This window comes from Fistularia commersonii, chromosome 35, assembly GCF_037954325.1.
Source record: "Fistularia commersonii isolate RoL2024-O1a breed Wild chromosome 35, RoL_Fcom_v1.0, whole genome shotgun sequence".
Classification (NCBI taxonomy): domain Eukaryota; kingdom Metazoa; phylum Chordata; class Actinopteri; order Syngnathiformes; family Fistulariidae; genus Fistularia; species Fistularia commersonii.
In genome coordinates this window covers 8,594,644-8,611,607 of record NC_141318.1, presented here as the reverse complement: position 1 = coordinate 8,611,607, position 16,964 = coordinate 8,594,644, and the positions used below count along the sequence as shown (strand labels likewise).

Genomic DNA, 16,964 nt, shown 5'->3' with positions numbered 1-16,964 from the left:
GCCACTCTGTCAGCCAAATATAATTCTCCTCCTGTTTAAATTTCACAGCAGTTTTTTTCCCTTGATGATATTTGTCATAATAATTAGCTATTAATCACCACACTCACTGTGACTGGCTCATGGTGTAAAGAACAAGTTGGAAATATGACTTCAGAGATCACAAATAAAGGGTTTAATTTACATAAGTATACAGTTAGCTCAATTGGATTAAAATGAACATCGAGCAGTAAGGGTGTCAAGCTCCTGCCAGCCTTGTCTTTTCCTCGTAGCTCCTCACATTGAAGGGAATCAGCTTGTGCAACATGTAAAGATTCCCAGCACTGCCTCTGCCTGGCCAGTGAGGATGCAGAGTAGCCAAACAACAACCTCAAAAAGAAATCAAAATCTGATCTGTCTCTGCTCTACCAGGGTGAGAAAAACAGCCAGAAGTAAACACAATTGCATAGAAAGAAAGCACAAGAGGATCACTTGAAAATTGCAAACTTCAACACTGTAAACAGGACCCCAAAAGTCAAACAAAAAAAGTAGTGCCCAAAAAAAAAGTCCTGACACAGACAAGAAAAATCAACCCAATTAGCAACAAGTAATCAAATCAAATCGTTGAATTGTTGTTACCACGATAAAATGTTCACACACACACACACACACACACACACACACAGAGTTCGCAAAGTTGCGAAACCCTCACTTCTGCTATGATACAACGAACGGCGACAGGGTTCATAGGTAAGGACTAGCAAAACCCAAAAGCTACAAACACACCCTTAGTTGCTTTCTGGAGACATTTGTTGTCATATATCAGTTGGGATGGACCACGAATCAAAGAAGAGTTTGCCTGGTGGGGCTTGAAGCACCTGAGCAACAATGTCACCGGAAAAAACAATAACCAGTGTTATGATTCTTATTTCTCAATCTTATAAATTTGCTGATCCAAAATCTATCTTTTGATCCCAATGATTTGTTTTAATGAACTGTTTTTTGTTTTCTTTTTCTTAAACGGGCAACAAAACCCAAAAGGAGCTGAGGTTTGGCAACTCTGGCAGCTTCTCATACTTACAACTTTATTGTCTGCTGTTACAAAAGCAATGTTTTTGCTCCAGTAATAGAATAATTAAAACAGGGGGCTCTTTAATGCATTACAATGAACTAGCAGATCTGTTGCAGTGGTGTTCAATAATGTCTAAATATGCTATTATTGCATTCGTTACTAACGGGCTCCTTTTATTGCAATGTATGCAATAAGATGTATTACAATGCAATACATCTTATTGCATTAGACCGTCATCAATTGGAAGCCAAAAGGTCTATGATGAATGTAATGATTCAGCGCGCCACACTCAGATAATTATGTACAGTGGGAAATCTGTGTGTGTGTGCGGATCCACGTGTGTGTGGATACCGTGTACTTTTCCTTGGTGAAAGATTTAAAAACAACTACACACACAGACACATATATAAATATATATTTGAATAATGTGATAATTTGATAGCCACATTGTAAACAGCGGTCGATTGCATTTATACGGTGGTGAATTTTTCATAGCTTTAAAAGCCTTGACACAGAACGAGGGCCTTCAGGGAGGTGGAAACCTCCAAATACAATGATCAACTTTTACTTCTTTTAAATCTATTTCTGAAGCTCATCTCTTTGAAGCTTCAGATACTGACTGAACTCATTTAATCAGCATTTCAAAGGCAAATCTCTAGACAACAGGAGGGAAGGAAAAATTGCCACAGCTGGCATGTACACTTATTTTGTATCCAGTCAAAAGGAATATGTTCACTGGAGCGTGGCAATATTGCCCTGGAAAGAGAAAAAAGCAAAAAAGATACTGCCCTCCTCATTTTGAATCAGAATATTGTCTTCCCTGAAGCTTAGAGCTAAATCAGCTATTCAGTTATGTTTTTTTCTCCTCCTGTATGTTTGAGCATCAGTGGCATTTAGTTTTAAATACCGACACTAGTTAAGACCTCCACCGCAGTTCATTTGAATTTCCAGAGTAAACACACTGAGACCGAGAGAGAGAACAAATGTGTAAAACAACCTACTGGATAGTTTCTGCCTGAATATTCATTTATTTCTTTAATGTTGGAAACATGTTTCTTTTTTATTCACCACTTGTATTTTTCCAGCACGTGTTTTTTTTTTTCTGCATCAGAACTTGTTTTTTTTCCAAAAGAAGAAAAGAAAACAAAAAATCTCCAACAATATATTAAAGCATGGATCCACTCATATGCACATATTCTAACCTTTCTTGGCGATACCAAATAGCAGACAACACAATCTGTGAAAAATTTTTTTTTCTGAAAAAACAAATTCACAAAAAAGAGAAACATTTAATTATGATGGAAAATTGTCTCTTTCCTTCAACAAATATCCTGCCTTTTTTTCTTTACATATCCATAATGTCAAACAAGATTGGTGATTACTAATATGATTTAATGTAACATAACTGGAATGTAATTCCTGAATTAACCCTCTCCAGGCAGATGTTGCAGATTTGCGACAGCTAAATGCTACTTAGCTAATTACGTCACAACTTAATTTGAGCCTGAGAGGGTTAAGAACATAATATGTTGAATGCATATTGGAAAAATGCAATCTACTCGTTGACGTTAAAACGACAGAGGACAATGAGTAAATCACGGAGACGTAAATAGAAGCTAAAAATGGTTAGGATCTAAAACCAGAACAAACTGTCCGAATATTTAAGAGTTTTAGTGGAGATGCTTTACTTTTGGTGTAATAACAGGATCGATGCTAAGCTTTTATTCCTATATCAGCGCAGTCAAGAACGACAGACCGAACGCTTTTTCCATCTTATAGATTTTAAACTCGCCGACATGAGGACTTGGACATGTCGGACACAAATAACTTTTCAGAGGTAATTGTTAGTCTTAATATGTGTCTGGAAGGGATTGTGAGTACATACAACTTTATTAAATCCATCGTCAGGAAAGAGATAAATGATGTCAAAATAGGAGCTAAGCAGCTGAGCGCCACAGACACTGTGAGAAGCACAGCGCTCCGGGTGTTACACCTGGTGAGGTGAGAAGGCCTAAGAAAGGAACGAGTCTCCACTTCGAACGCAATATTGATGCGCTCTCACACTGATGAGGGGCTTCCACTCTCACGGATTTCTAAAGGAATCATGGCTGCTTCTTGGAGGCGGTTCTCGCAATGCTTTATCCCGCCGCATCAAGAAGGGGGGCGTAAACAGCAAGGACACTAAAAGACGCAACTCCAGTGATGATGGTGGAAAAAAAAGCAAAGATAAGGTGATTTAAGTTGCATTGTCTCCCCCCACGGGAGTCTGTACAAGCTCATTCCCGTGTACATCTCATGCATATTCTGAGTACACATGGAGGGCTGGGGGCCTGTTCTGCACATGCTCAGTGGATGATGATGATGATGATGCAGGCTGACACATCGCATGTCGTGAGCATACTTACCATGCTGAGTAATGTGACATTTAAGGACTTTTATCCTTCCTTGCACAGTCCAAAGCACGCACACTCCATGCCCAAATAAGCATTCTATTCCATATACAAAGCTCCACTCACATGCGCACATTCATACATATCACAAGGCTGGCTCCCCTCAGCTCAAAACATATAGTTTGTGCGCATTCCGAGTCTGACACATCATTTACTTCTTCATCACTAGATTTATTCAGCTGTGTTCGTCCTTGCTCTTTTCAGTTTGTGGTGCAGGTTTTCTTGCTGAGGAAGAGAAACGCTAGTCGCCTCTGGTTTCTCACCACACTTGACATTGATTAAGCAATTATATCGTGCTCCCAGACCCCAACAGTGCAACTTGGTGAGTATAATTATTATGCGGTTACTCTTACAGACCTATCCGATTGGTTAAACCTACAAAAGTAGCATCATTTTTGTAAAAATTGGAAATATTGTAAGAATGATTACAAACCAGAGTCAACAGAGTCAATGGCATCAGTTTATGTTTCATCTGCCTTTTAGTGTAATTCAGATTCAGTGCTACGTATACTATGATAATGTGATATCAATTATTTTGTAATGCATTTTTCCTACCATGAACACTTAATGTGAAACAGGCATATTACTCTTTCTTTTTTATTATACTAGAAGTGTCATTGAAGCAAGATATTGGCATCATTTGTCCAGCTGAGCTGCTCTTAGAAGAAAGAAACCCTAGATCTCAATGGGACGTTTGATACATGAAAGTGTCAGATTGTTTGATTATTAGAACATGATGAAGGGAGGTTACATCTAATAAAGACACATATTTGTCTCTGAATTTATGCCAATTGTAATTCACACTTTTTGGATTTCAACAAATTTGTACTTTTAGTTAATTTAAGGGTTACTGCAGCGGTCGGGAACCTATGGACAATTTTGAGTTGAATTTTCTTTTTTTTTTAAATACTGATTTTAAAATACTTGTGATATTTCTTCATGATCCTGTGTCATTTTTTAAGTAGACAGATATTAGATTTGAAGATAAATTTCACGGGTCACCCGGGTCAATTTTATTAGATAGCCAACTAGTTTATCCTTGTAACGAAAAAGATGGCGAAAAAGAATACAAAACAATGATTACCGTGCATTCCAGGCTGAGTGGAAAATGGATTTTGCATTTGGATCTGCGGTATGTCTAATATGCAATGAAAAAACTGCATCGATGAAACGGTCAAAGATAAAGCAACACTTCCAACAAATCCATGCAGCACCAGAGGTTGCATTAAAAGTAAGACATATTTCATTTATTATACATTAAAAATACTATATGACTCTCAATGAAATATTTGGCTTTTATGGCTCTCCCAGTCAAAAAGGTTCCTGACCCCTGGGTTAATGTATTAGCCTCGGGATTGAAATCATCAGTGAGTCTTTTTTTAACTAACAATGGCTTTTCATAAAACCTGAAAATCAACCACAAAATAAAAAATTAAAAAAAAAAAACCTGACAGGATGTATAGCTTGAACACCAGGGAAGATGACATTGCTGAAGCTGATCAGGGTCACAGAGTACTGGAGTGTGGTTTTCCACAAGCTGAGTTTGATCAGAAGTACTGCAGACATGCAGATGGATGATGCAGAAAAGAAACATGATGCTCATTGTTTAAAATTAAGACTCTTGGAGACAAAATTAACCCGCATATTCTTCCCATGTATGAAAGCCAGGGATGTCGTCCGGTCACATCCATGAAGGGAACTGTCTTTCTAAAATATACCGATGCACAGTGAGACTATCCTTGTATATCACAGAATTTGTATTAAATTTGAAGAGAGTTGGAGAATTTATGTCCTCGACACCTGGATGTGATATCAGGGGGACAAAAATGTGTGGGGGAAAAATATACAGATGTTTGTAAAACAAACAATGAGCAATTAAAACTTTTGTCATGAATGAACAATGTCTTTCCATCAAAATCATTGTCCCTGCATTGGCATTTTCATGATCAGTTTCAATCCAAGCCATTAAAAAATCGCTTCTTTCTTCAGATTGAATTGCAATACCGTTCTTGTTATGTGCTAAGAATTGTGGTTTTACAGGGTTCTATATGATGCTCAGGTCATCGCTTCAGAATGTGATAAACTATTTTTTCTGTCCTTTTATTTTACATTGACTATAAGAACCAAAAATCCAGAGAAAAAACAGCATTGGGCTGTTAAGTTGGGCATAACCTCAGCTTTTCACAAACAGAACAGTGACTCATGTTTAAATAGTGTACATTGCCATGGCAACACAGGCTGCAGTGCTTACACCAGAGCAGGTCATGTTCAAATAATTTGAATCCATGTAGAATGCTCACCTCCCCATGGCTCATCTGTGTAGAAAAAAAAAGGGCATCGCAGCAGCGCTCAGATGAGATGAATGAGAAATGTGATTTTTGTGTAAGTGCGAGACGACATGAAGCAACAGCATGGGGGGCCGTCCGTACAGAGCGTGCTTTACATGATGATCTATTAAAGAGAGCCTATACATGTGTGTAGCCTTTTCATCTACCCACTCTGGCTATAAAATATTGCTTTAGAGAAATAGCCGGTACATTACAAAGTGCATTAATTAAATATCAATAATGAATGAATTTTAGTGTCACTCTCATATTTTTCACCGGTGCAATAGATTGCACCCGCCTCCTCCATTAGCGCAGCAGGGCGCTTGCGCAGTAAATATCTATATACATCTGCATGACCAGGACTGTTCACACAGTGAACACAGTGTAATGATATATTCACACAGCACGCAAATTTCCTTGAGTACAGTCACAAAAGCAAAATTAATGTCATTATCACACTGTTTTGCCCTAATGTGTGGATTGTGTTTCGAACCAACCATTTCTTTGAATTTAGCGTTCAGATGACTTGCGTCATGCAGCTACACGATATTTAAAAATGAGCTCAGACTGGGTTTTGGTAGATTAACATGATTGCCTTTTTCAAATTGCAGTCCATATCCAAATTCTATTGCTATTACTTTACACCATGCAGAAGAGATGCGTCATTAATGACTAATAAATTCACTGTTAGCTTGGAGTGACTTGCTCCCAGGTGAAACAGTAAAATGCAATTTTTTTAGGATCAAAGAAACTATTCAAAAAATACAGACAACTTCTATTTTAACAGTAGAGCCTAAAAATTCAGTCAAATTAGTTTTGTCTGATGTCCTGAACTTACAGATCTATTTACATATAGTATCCATAGATTATTGTATAGAATAATACTTGCTAGATGTAACAATGTGAAGCTGTTGCTACAGGAATTTTAACTGAAAACATGAAATGGAGTAGACATATATTCGAAAAAAGCACAAAAAAAAACAGTTGCAAAAAAAAAAAACATTCTGGGTACCAGCATCTCATTAGAGTTGTGTAAAAACACTTTAGGATGCGTCAATGTTGGAATTAAACTGGTTGTCACAGACCTTCAGAGAAAAGCGGATGGGTTTTCGACACAAACCTTCACCTTCCCATGACAGATCAACACACACATGCAAGCAGATGTGTCCGCACCCTGCAACCCACCCGGAGGGGTCAACAACCCGAACCGGGCCCTGACGACTCAGCCGACATGAACTAATTCTTTCGTTTCACACAATCTACAAATCAAGTGTCTGTTCAGATTCCACCACAGGTGAGTTCCCTGAATTTTTACATTTGTCTCCCAAATGACGTTATCATGCACCTGTCGTAAAGACATTCGTCACAATCCGCAACGACTCGCTCATTAGCATAGCGCACCTTTTCGATTTAGACCAACGGCCAACGCCGACCATGTCCTGGAAACCACCCGCAGTCTATTAAAACTGACAAAGTCTCTCCGACGAGAGGTCAAAGGAGAATTTTCACAAAATGTAATTGCTGATGAAACACTTTCTCCATAATAAAGTCTTATTTTAGGTCAAATGGCAAGTGGTGAGGTTGGCTACCTCTATTTGACCACCACTACTGGCTGTAGCCACCAAGTACAATCAGAGAAAGTCCCATCAATTTTAAATTCGAACGTGATAATCCTCCAATTAGGTCATAGAGAAGTGCTTATGTTGCATTTTGATAAACCACCTCACGCGTATCTGATTTTCAACTTGCACATCGCAGGAGTCGCCGGTCTACTGTCCGAAATAAGATTGCTCTCGACGTCTTTCCCGATAATGAGGTGTTGACGTGACTTGCTCCCTTTGCCTCACACACATTTCCACCGGCGTTCTGTCTATTCTCATCACAAACCCCCAGCCCCTGCCTTTCTTTGTGTGAACGGCGTATCTTCAGGTATGATTGAAAGTGACAAATATTCAAATCCATTCACGGTATCTGAACATCTTAAACACGAACTCTGCACGCTGAGGTTAGAGGTAAACAGGCAGGCTAAATCATATAAAGCCAGAAAAATGATTGGAATCACAGATCATGAAACAATTTTATTAGGTGTTATCGGAGACACCTGACAACAATCCAGAAAAATGTTAGCTGCTCATTAGAGGAAGAAGAGCAGAGAGCAAGCTGATTCTCCTTTACCTACAGTCCCACCATCAGAATAAATCTATAAAAGGTGTGTTGAGCCACTTTTCCTACAGCTGGCAAACAAACTCAGCTCTATAATTCAGTCCGGGAACCGAGAATGCTTTCCTTAGCGTGTGAGAAAGACAGACAAAAAAAAAAGAATAAATAGAAAATAAGCGTGGGGTGGTGCCGATAGTAAACCGAACCTGCTTTCGACACAGAAGAGTAAGAGTGAGGTGGAAACAGACACAGACTCAGCAGGAATTTTGCTCTGGCTGAGCTAATTGAGGTGATGGATTAGTCCTATTCCCTGGAGCATGGAGGAGCTCCTGCTCACAACAAGATGACTTTGCCAATCTGCACATTCGGCAGTTATGAAAGAACTTTGCCACCATCTGCAGCTACTAATACACTCGCTGTCACGGTGTTGAAAAGGCAGCCCACTCAGAGCTAATTCATTAATAAGAAGAAATTGATTTCTCAGAGGAAATCATTGCTGCCACTCCGAGGGGGCAATTTTCTACTTGATTTGGGGGGGGCAACTGTTGAGGTATTAAAGCAGCAATCATTTATTCTATTTTGATTAATTTATCTGCCATGTTATGGCAGTGCCTGGCAGAGTATGACAAGTGTTAATAAACACACAAACATGCACACACACTCCCCCCTCACGCTGAAAGCAGGCCAGCACCCTTGCATTTATCAACACCATTCCTAATGAGGCTCTCCTCCGAGCGGTTCAAGTTGCAGACACACACATGAGCGTGCACACACGCACAAACACACACCATTTCTCAGAGGGAAGCCCTGATTAAGTCATAGCAGCCTCCTTTCCTGAAATGGAGTGTTGCGTTGGAGCCGAGCAGAGTGGATGTTTAATAACAGAGGAGGACGGGCTCCCGGGAAAGACCCCTAGAGAGAGGCGTCACACCGACAGGGGAACCTGCACATCGGTCTCTCTGAGCACCTGTCTTTGCAAATGTGTTCTGAGTGCAGAAGAAAAGGGATGAAGTGGGACCGCGGAGATGTGTTTATTTGCACATAGGTGAAAAAAGAAGGTGAGAGTGTGGGCATCCGCTTAAAAAAGTACATTTAGTCAGCTGCACTAAAAATGAAAACTACATCGCGACTAATCTCCCTCTTGTTCCCCTGTCTTCAAAAATAATTGGTTGTTCTTATTTTTCTACCATAAAATGCAGATCATCATTACGTCCCATGAGGCCTTTCATTCCAGCTCTAGTGTCAAGACAGACTTCACATGTCAGAAGCAAGGATTCTTTTATGCATAGAAATTCCTATTTTCAACTCAATAATGCTTCTCATTATGAGAAACATGATTCGCCTCAGGAGAAGAGAATTCTGACATTTTCAGGCAGTTGTTTGGAAAATGATCAGGTTTATTTAGTTAGTTTAGTTTAGTAATTTTTAGAAGTTTTTCGAGCTCCTGTCAGAACAAATAATTTCAAAGTCAACTTAATTTAGATTCATCATGAATTCAAACTTAATGTTGATTATTTGACATTGGGTCCAACATCTGTTTGTTTTTTTAATATCTAATGGTAGGTGCGATAAATTATTATTCTGTGTCACATTTCCATGTTCCAGGAACTTTTTTTTAGCAAAACTATACAGGGGTTGAAAAGAGACGTCAATTTCTTGAAGTCTATCCGACATTTTATCTCAAATTTTTATTAATATTATTATTATTATCTCACATTTTTAACATTTTATCTGTCAAAAATTGGTGGCACTGTGGTTCGTGCTTTCACCTCACAGCTTCCTCAAACAGGCCAAAAACATGCAGAAGGTTAAGTGGAAAAAAAAGTGGGAAAATTGCCCAGTATGTGAATTTGGGAGTGAAGGGTTATTTGTCTCTATATGTGGCCCTGGGACCGACTGGCGACAAGTCAGTAATGGATGGATAAATATTTAATATGTCATTTTAAGATATGAGTCTTTTTTACATACGGCCCACTATTCTGCATAAGTATGTTTTGTCTTAACTTGTGCTTGTATTTGTATCGTCCAGTATTGCAGTGTTATGGTAAGGTAGACTAGTTCCCATACTAAGGATTCAATGGTGGAAATTAAATTAATGTATGGTAAAGTGTAAAGTGGTATGCTGTCATAGTACAGACATTATAAAAAAAAAATCAAGCTGCCCATAAACAAACGTATGTTTACGTCAGATAGTTGGTACATTGTTTAGAATTACCTTGTTCTTGTGTAAACAGTGGTTATCAAAATCGGACACAACTAAATGTTGATCTGGCTAAAAGATACAAAATACCTATCTTTCTTTTGACTGGACAGTAAAAATAATGCAATTCAGGTCAAGGGACCAAATAAGTGAAACAGCTGCAGCAGCAGGTCCTCTAAATTAAATTAAGACAGCGAGACATAATGATGATTCTGAAGGCTCCTTTTCACGTGCGACCCGAAGTGAGGACGTGCATATTCCAAGCATATCCATGTGTACGCTCATTCAACTTGCCGTCCGTCCTGCAGGCTGTCAGACATGTACAGAAATGTGTCGATTCAGCTACAGGTCAAAGAAAGTTGTTATGCTCCCTGGTGCTTTGCTTGAATATTTGAGCACTGTTGTGCCAGGAACGTGAAAAAAAAAAATTACAAGTACTTTTATGCCATAAAGCATGATCAGAATTTGGGTCTTCCTTTCCTGAATTTGGCTGTTAGAATGCCTTAGTGTCATTCTTATAATTAAAAAGAAGAAATGTTCATATTAATGCTTGTGTCATTCCCCTTTACATGATGCCAACTTTACATCTTTGAAAAAATGAACTGCCTAATGTGTAGTGTGGCAGAAAATATGCATATATAAAGAGGTTTGGGCATCATTTGACGAGTTACATCCGGTAATGTATTCTCCTCTACACTCATCAGTCTGTCCTTTGAGTCTAAGTGAAAAAGTATAACATTGCCAAAAAGCTTTACCGGTCAAAAGTACGGATTTTCGGGGGTCACCCTGACCTTTACCCTTTTTGAGGCCCAAATTCAAATTGGTCTGCCGTTTTTTCAAGTGGACCACTTGTACTACTGACATAAGGTCACTTGTTAGAAACAAACTTAAAAAAAAAAAAAAAAAGATGATTTGTTACCATGGTTTATGAATGTCCAAATATCATAATATTAGAATTTTGAAAATGATTAACCCGAAATTGTGATATTCTACTTTTTGTGACAAGCGAAAACATATGTGGACCCATCCTTTATGCCAAACCCACAAATTCTCACTCCCAAGGCTGCGTGATCCGATACTGACGCACAAGGCACCTCTTTCTTGTCATTTTCGATGAACCTGGAAAAACGTCTATTTTCAGGGTTGCAGTATCAGTGAAAGAATGCGATGTCTCATTTAGAGCAGAAAGAAGCTGAAAATACTAACACTGCTTTTATTTAAGTTTGGTTTAGATATAGATACATATGATGGAAACAAAGCGCTCTAAGTTTGTCAGAAAATGACAAGAAAGAGGTTCTAATACTTCAATACGTGGCGCTATGGGAAAATTCTCCATGCGTCGCATTGTTGACACATTCAGAAGAGAATATGCGTTTGCTCTTACATACAATTTTGCTTCTTCACGCCGCCCCATACAGTATTTTCGACCTTTTTTAAAAGAATAAAAAGTGTCGCTGCTCAAATTTCAGGCCAGGTGTGACTCAGTGACCCCCTACCAGAACCGATTTTATGTGTCAAGAACAGAAAGAAGTCAACAGAACACGGTGAGACTTTCAAAAATAGAGGTTCTTAGGCAAAAAACCCTGTGGCCCTTGAGAGGTGGACAAAGCCACAAGGGGAGTGTGCTTTATATATAGCACCAGAGGAGGAAAGAGCAGCTACTGTTTAATAAGCAGGAGGAGAAAATAAGTTGAACTTTGGCCTGTACTCTCCTTATAGAAGATAGCAGCGACCTTGAGAGGGTGAGAAAGATGATTGATGATGGCCATTTTGCTTAATGAGAACACAGAATCGCCTACTTTCGAGAAAAGGGTAATCATCTCTTGCTCCGGGTAAAAAAATAAAAAAAAAGAAAGAAAAAAGAAAAAAAGATAAGCGTCGCGGCGAACCGCAGCGGTCCCCTTTCTCGATCCCCCCTTGAACATGTCGCTTACAAGGAGCTCGCATATATTTCCTTTCACTTGCCTCTAAAAATATCAGCAGATGTGACTGATGAGGATGGGCTCAATAGAAGAAAAAATAAAAGCGTAATTTTTTTTTACAACCTGAAAGCATTCTCTGCCACTCATAGTCTATTTCAGTCTCCCTAACCAGAATGAGAGACTTTAAACTTTACATGCACTATGCACACAGAGTCCTCCATGCACTAAATGCCTGCAGCATCCTCACACACTCTCCTTGCCTCCAAATGAAATCTCTCATTGATGATAAGATAAAAAGGTCACCATGGAAACAGGGATATTTTTCAGAGATGTGGCTATTATGGAGAAAAACATGAGGGGAACAGAGGAAAGCGGAGAGAGGAGATGAGGAGGGAGTTGGGCTGAAAAGAAGAGGAAAAAAGTAGGTGCAGGAAGTGCAAATGAAATCTGCATGGTCCTAAAACATCTTGTGAAAATTGCTGATGCAGCCAGAACTGATGCTGCCTGCTGTGGCGAGCACACACGGGGAAAATCACCTGGACACCCCGATCTGGGTTACCCCGTATTAGGAGGAAGAAACAGCAACCGGGGAGGGCCGGGAGAACGAACATTTGATGCTTATCATTTGTTTAACACCTTCGCCTCCCCTCTCTATTCCGGAGGAAAGGAGGCGAGAGAGCGAGAGCGCTTGAGTGGTCTCTACTTCAAATATTACCATCATACCTGGAGAAGTGCAGTTCTTAGATCCTTCGCTCTCCGTTTCTTCCAAGCTGCTGTTCTCCATTTCCTGCAGCAGCCTCCTTCCTCCCCATCCCTTCTTGTCCTCAGTGCTGTGGCTGGAAACGTCAAACCCTGGAGGGTGTGGGACACAACAGTCGGCTATTACTATTGATAAACACAAACGAACCTATATTTACATGTTACACTTCAAGGAGAATGAAGTTTTTGCAATTCTAACAGCCTTTTGAAATCGAAAAAAAAAAAAGACTAACTATAACGCTGACTAATCGGAAATCTTCTCATCATAGAACGTTCGTATTGCGTAAGACAGCTCTGAATGGATTAACACTGGGAACGTCAGATCACGAGAGATACCACTTAAAAATAAGAAATAAAAAACAAATTATGACACACATGATCCACTTGCACCATGCTATTGCTGTTTCTTGAAAAGTGCTACAACTGCCCGCTCTCTTTCTGACCTCTAGAAAACAAGGTCAGCTCAGGAAGTAGAGCTACTGAGCCCACAATGGGCTCTATCTGTCAACGGCATGCGGTTAAAAAACCTATTAAAAGGTGTCACTACTTCAATTTCCGAGTCTTCTTTATTTTTAAAACCTTGTTCATTCATTTTGGGGCTTTTTAAAATATGCAACACAGCCAGTTTATAATAGCTATTAATGAATTAATAAAATTAAAAGCAGCGGTTATCAGGGAATAGTGACCAAAACATACATACAGGACTGTCTCAGAAAATCAGAATATTATGATAAAGTTCTTTATCTTCTGTAATGCATTAAAAAAACAAAAAATTACTTTTTCATAATATTCTAACATTTTGAGATAGGATTTTTGAGTTTTCTTAAGATGTAAGCCATAATCAGCAATATTAAAAATAATAAAAGGCTTGCAATATTTCAGTTGATTTGTAATGAATCCAGAATGTATGACATTTTTGTTTTTGTAATTGCATTGCAGAAGATAAAGAACTTCATCACAATATTCAAATTTTCTGAGACAGTCCAGTATGTTTGTAAGGTAAATTTCAAGCGGTTTTCACAGTATTGTTACCCTGACCGCTGCAAAAACAAGGTTGAGAGAAAGACCTGGTGGGATGAGGGTGCACTCCGCCGAAGTTAACCGAAGCTTAGAAATCTGCTGCTTTACTCAGATGAGAATCGAAAGTGCGGTCGTATACGGCAACCTAAAACCTTCCTTTGGCCTTTTGAAAATAAGTGAATGCAAAGATTTTGTGTTCAATTACCATATTTGACTTTGACTGTCAAATTTAGGTGCTATTAAGTATGACCAGGATACTAAATAGCTGAAGGAGTGAATAGAAAGATGTGTCAGTTTGGTGCCTCCCTTCCTCCCCTGCCCCCAATTGACACGTTGAAGGGAATTTCATGATTTTCCAAAACAAAGTGCTCTGGGGGGGGGGGGCAACAGCACACAAAGTGGGTTTCCCACTGTGGCTACATCTGCACATTCTTCACGAGAGGAGCAACATCGCCGAATGCATTTCATACTTGGGAGAGCCCAGCAGGAGCGTGGCCCTCCCTCGCCTGCCAACCACAAGTCTGGTCTTGGGGGAGGATTCAGAAAGACTTAAAAAGCTCAGTTGTTCAATAGACCTCGGGGCATTGTCGAACTTCTCACCTGGACTCGCCTTCCAGCATCTCACACACACACACACACACACAGCTATGGCAGCAGAGGGCTTGCGTGCCAGTGCTGTGTGGCCGCTTCCCACTTTTGCTATCTCGCACACAGCAACAGAAGAGCGGTGCGGGAATGATTAATACACTGCTGTGAAGAGGCGTCGAGTGCTTAATTATGCAGAACTTTATTAAGCGTACCATAAATAAATCGACGTAGACTGATATTCCACCAAACTGACCATGATATTGGGAATACAACAGGATAGCAAATGCACTGACCACCACAGTGTTGCATTTTATTCTTATCCAGGTTGGAGCAGACAAAGGAAGAAGTATTGATGCATGTCATGGAATATGCAGTTAGGATGTAACCCAAAGTACTAAAATGCCAGTTAACAGTGATATGTGAAGACTTTTAAGGGCTGCCCAAAACACTGTACACAACTTGTCATCAGCAGCGATGAATCACGATACAAAAAAATATTGACAAACATAAGTGTTCGCACTGACTTGTAAAATTGTCATGTAATTATCATGACAGCTAAATATGTTCAGAGAACTGGGATCATGTCACCAAAGTTCATAAAGAAAACCACAAATGAAAGTCAACACTTAACTAAAACGTGTTGTCATCTCTCACTGCGGTTTCATTTCTGCAATGAGCCACCAATATTTCAGTGTGACGAAATTGCTTTTGTGTGTTACCTCTGAAAAATGCTGGCGCACAAGAATGTTTGAGACATAATTGAGGCGGTGTCACAATTCATGAAGCCGTGATAAAACTGAGACGTTATTGTTACCGACCCTAGGCTCAGAGCCGTGAGTCGTAACCGCTCCGCTCACCGTGATCACCAACCCCAGCAGGAGTTGGCCCGACAGCTTCCTGTCTGCAAAGACAAACAATCTGCTAGTGATTCCCCTCAGCTATTCGCCCATTTCTAACATATTGACTTCATGTCTGAACTTCGGTGACTTCAGTTTTTGTTGTGAGGCAGGTGCCAGCTGCTGTATTCTCAAAATCATGTGTCAATATTTTTTGGAGAAAAAAAAAAATGACTCCATGCTGCATCTGTTAGTCTGGTTAATTCTGGAGCTGGACAATAGCCCATAAACACAGAGTAACATTTTCATAACAGACATTATAAAAATGATATCTACTGCTATTCCGAATGAAATCAGACGGTATACATGTCTCGACAAGGCAACATTTACCTAGCATTGATCACATATTGACCCTATTTATGTGGAGGATATGTCAATTCTAATCCAAAATGTTGTCAAGGCCAATCCATGAATCCCAAGTGAACTTTGGCGCCAAAAATGTCAACTACTCTCCAGATAAACAATAAACCTGAAACCACAATGTCCAGTGTTGTGGGTGAATGGATCACTTCTTGATGATGCACTGATCATGAGCAGATCAATATTCCTCTTGGTCTTCAGACCATAAAAAGTGACAGACTTGATACATTAAAAGAGGAACACAGATGGAGTCAGGCGATGTGTGTGCTAGCAGCTGAGTGTTTCCTTTTTTTTTTTATCATCATGGATTCATCTCGTTGCATCTATGTGGTTTGACAGCCAGACAGTGCATCCATGGTGATGATTCAAAGTTAGAGCCAGTGATCCTTGACAGTAGTTATACCCCTTGAGCTCACAAAACACCTTAACACACAGGAGGGTCTGCATTCCCCCACATCGATCGGCTTTCCACTGTTAGAGCTCCTCAGAATTCCTCCAAATCCCTCTCCGAGCAGAAGCCGTGACGCCCCTGACAACCAAAACCCGGGGAATACTCAACCCATGTGTCCAACGGCTAACCCTGGAAGTTCGCTATCGTTAGTCTTAATTATGTAAAAATGAGCGATATCCTTACCCGTATTTTCCACCAAGAAGGCAAAGCCCTTCACGAACAGGAGCAAACCGCCAAACAAACAGACCTGGATTAAAACCAACTCCTTTCGCTTTTTCCGTCTAGCTTTGATTTTCTTCTGGTTCGGCATCACTTGCACCGACCGATTCTTGAGTCGGATACCAGGCAGGGACATCCCCGCTCCCGCTGCCACATCCATGCAGATTCCGAAGGGAACAGAGAATGTATATATATATATATATTCCAAAAAAAAAATAAAAATAAATTAAAAAAATAACACACACTCTTCAAGGGGGAATCGAATTATCTCCCGATTGAAAATCACAGGGGAGGGGTTTCATCGGAGTTAGGGGGGTGGGGGAAGAAAGGAAAAAAAAGAAAAGTTGGAAATGAGTGTCGCCGGGATGCAGCGAGGACGCTCCGGCGAAGGCGCGGATGTCGCAGCGGGAAGAAGCGCCGCGTCTCCCCGGACGTTCAGAGCGAGATTTGCGCGGAGTGAGGTAGACCGCGGAGGAACCAGCGCTCCATGGATGTGACAAGGTGTGTGCGTGTGTGTGTGTGTGTGTGTGTGTGTGTGTGCGTGTGTGCGTGTGTGTGTGTGTG

At 40.1% G+C, this 16,964-nt stretch overlaps 1 protein-coding gene across 1 annotated transcript in view; it reads right to left on the bottom strand.

The window, feature by feature from the left end:
- slc24a3 (solute carrier family 24 member 3) overlaps positions 1-16,701 on the bottom strand; it is a 63,984-nt gene extending 47,283 nt beyond the window's left edge. The window contains exons 1-2 of the mRNA XM_086142562.1: positions 16,365-16,701; positions 12,831-12,959 (exon numbers count right to left, since the gene is read on the bottom strand). Coding sequence (XP_085998688.1) covers positions 12,831-12,959; positions 16,365-16,560 — 325 coding nt within the window. The 5' untranslated portion in view covers positions 16,561-16,701. The remainder of the gene's footprint in view (positions 1-12,830; positions 12,960-16,364) is intronic.
- Between the last annotated feature and the right edge of the window lie 263 nt (positions 16,702-16,964).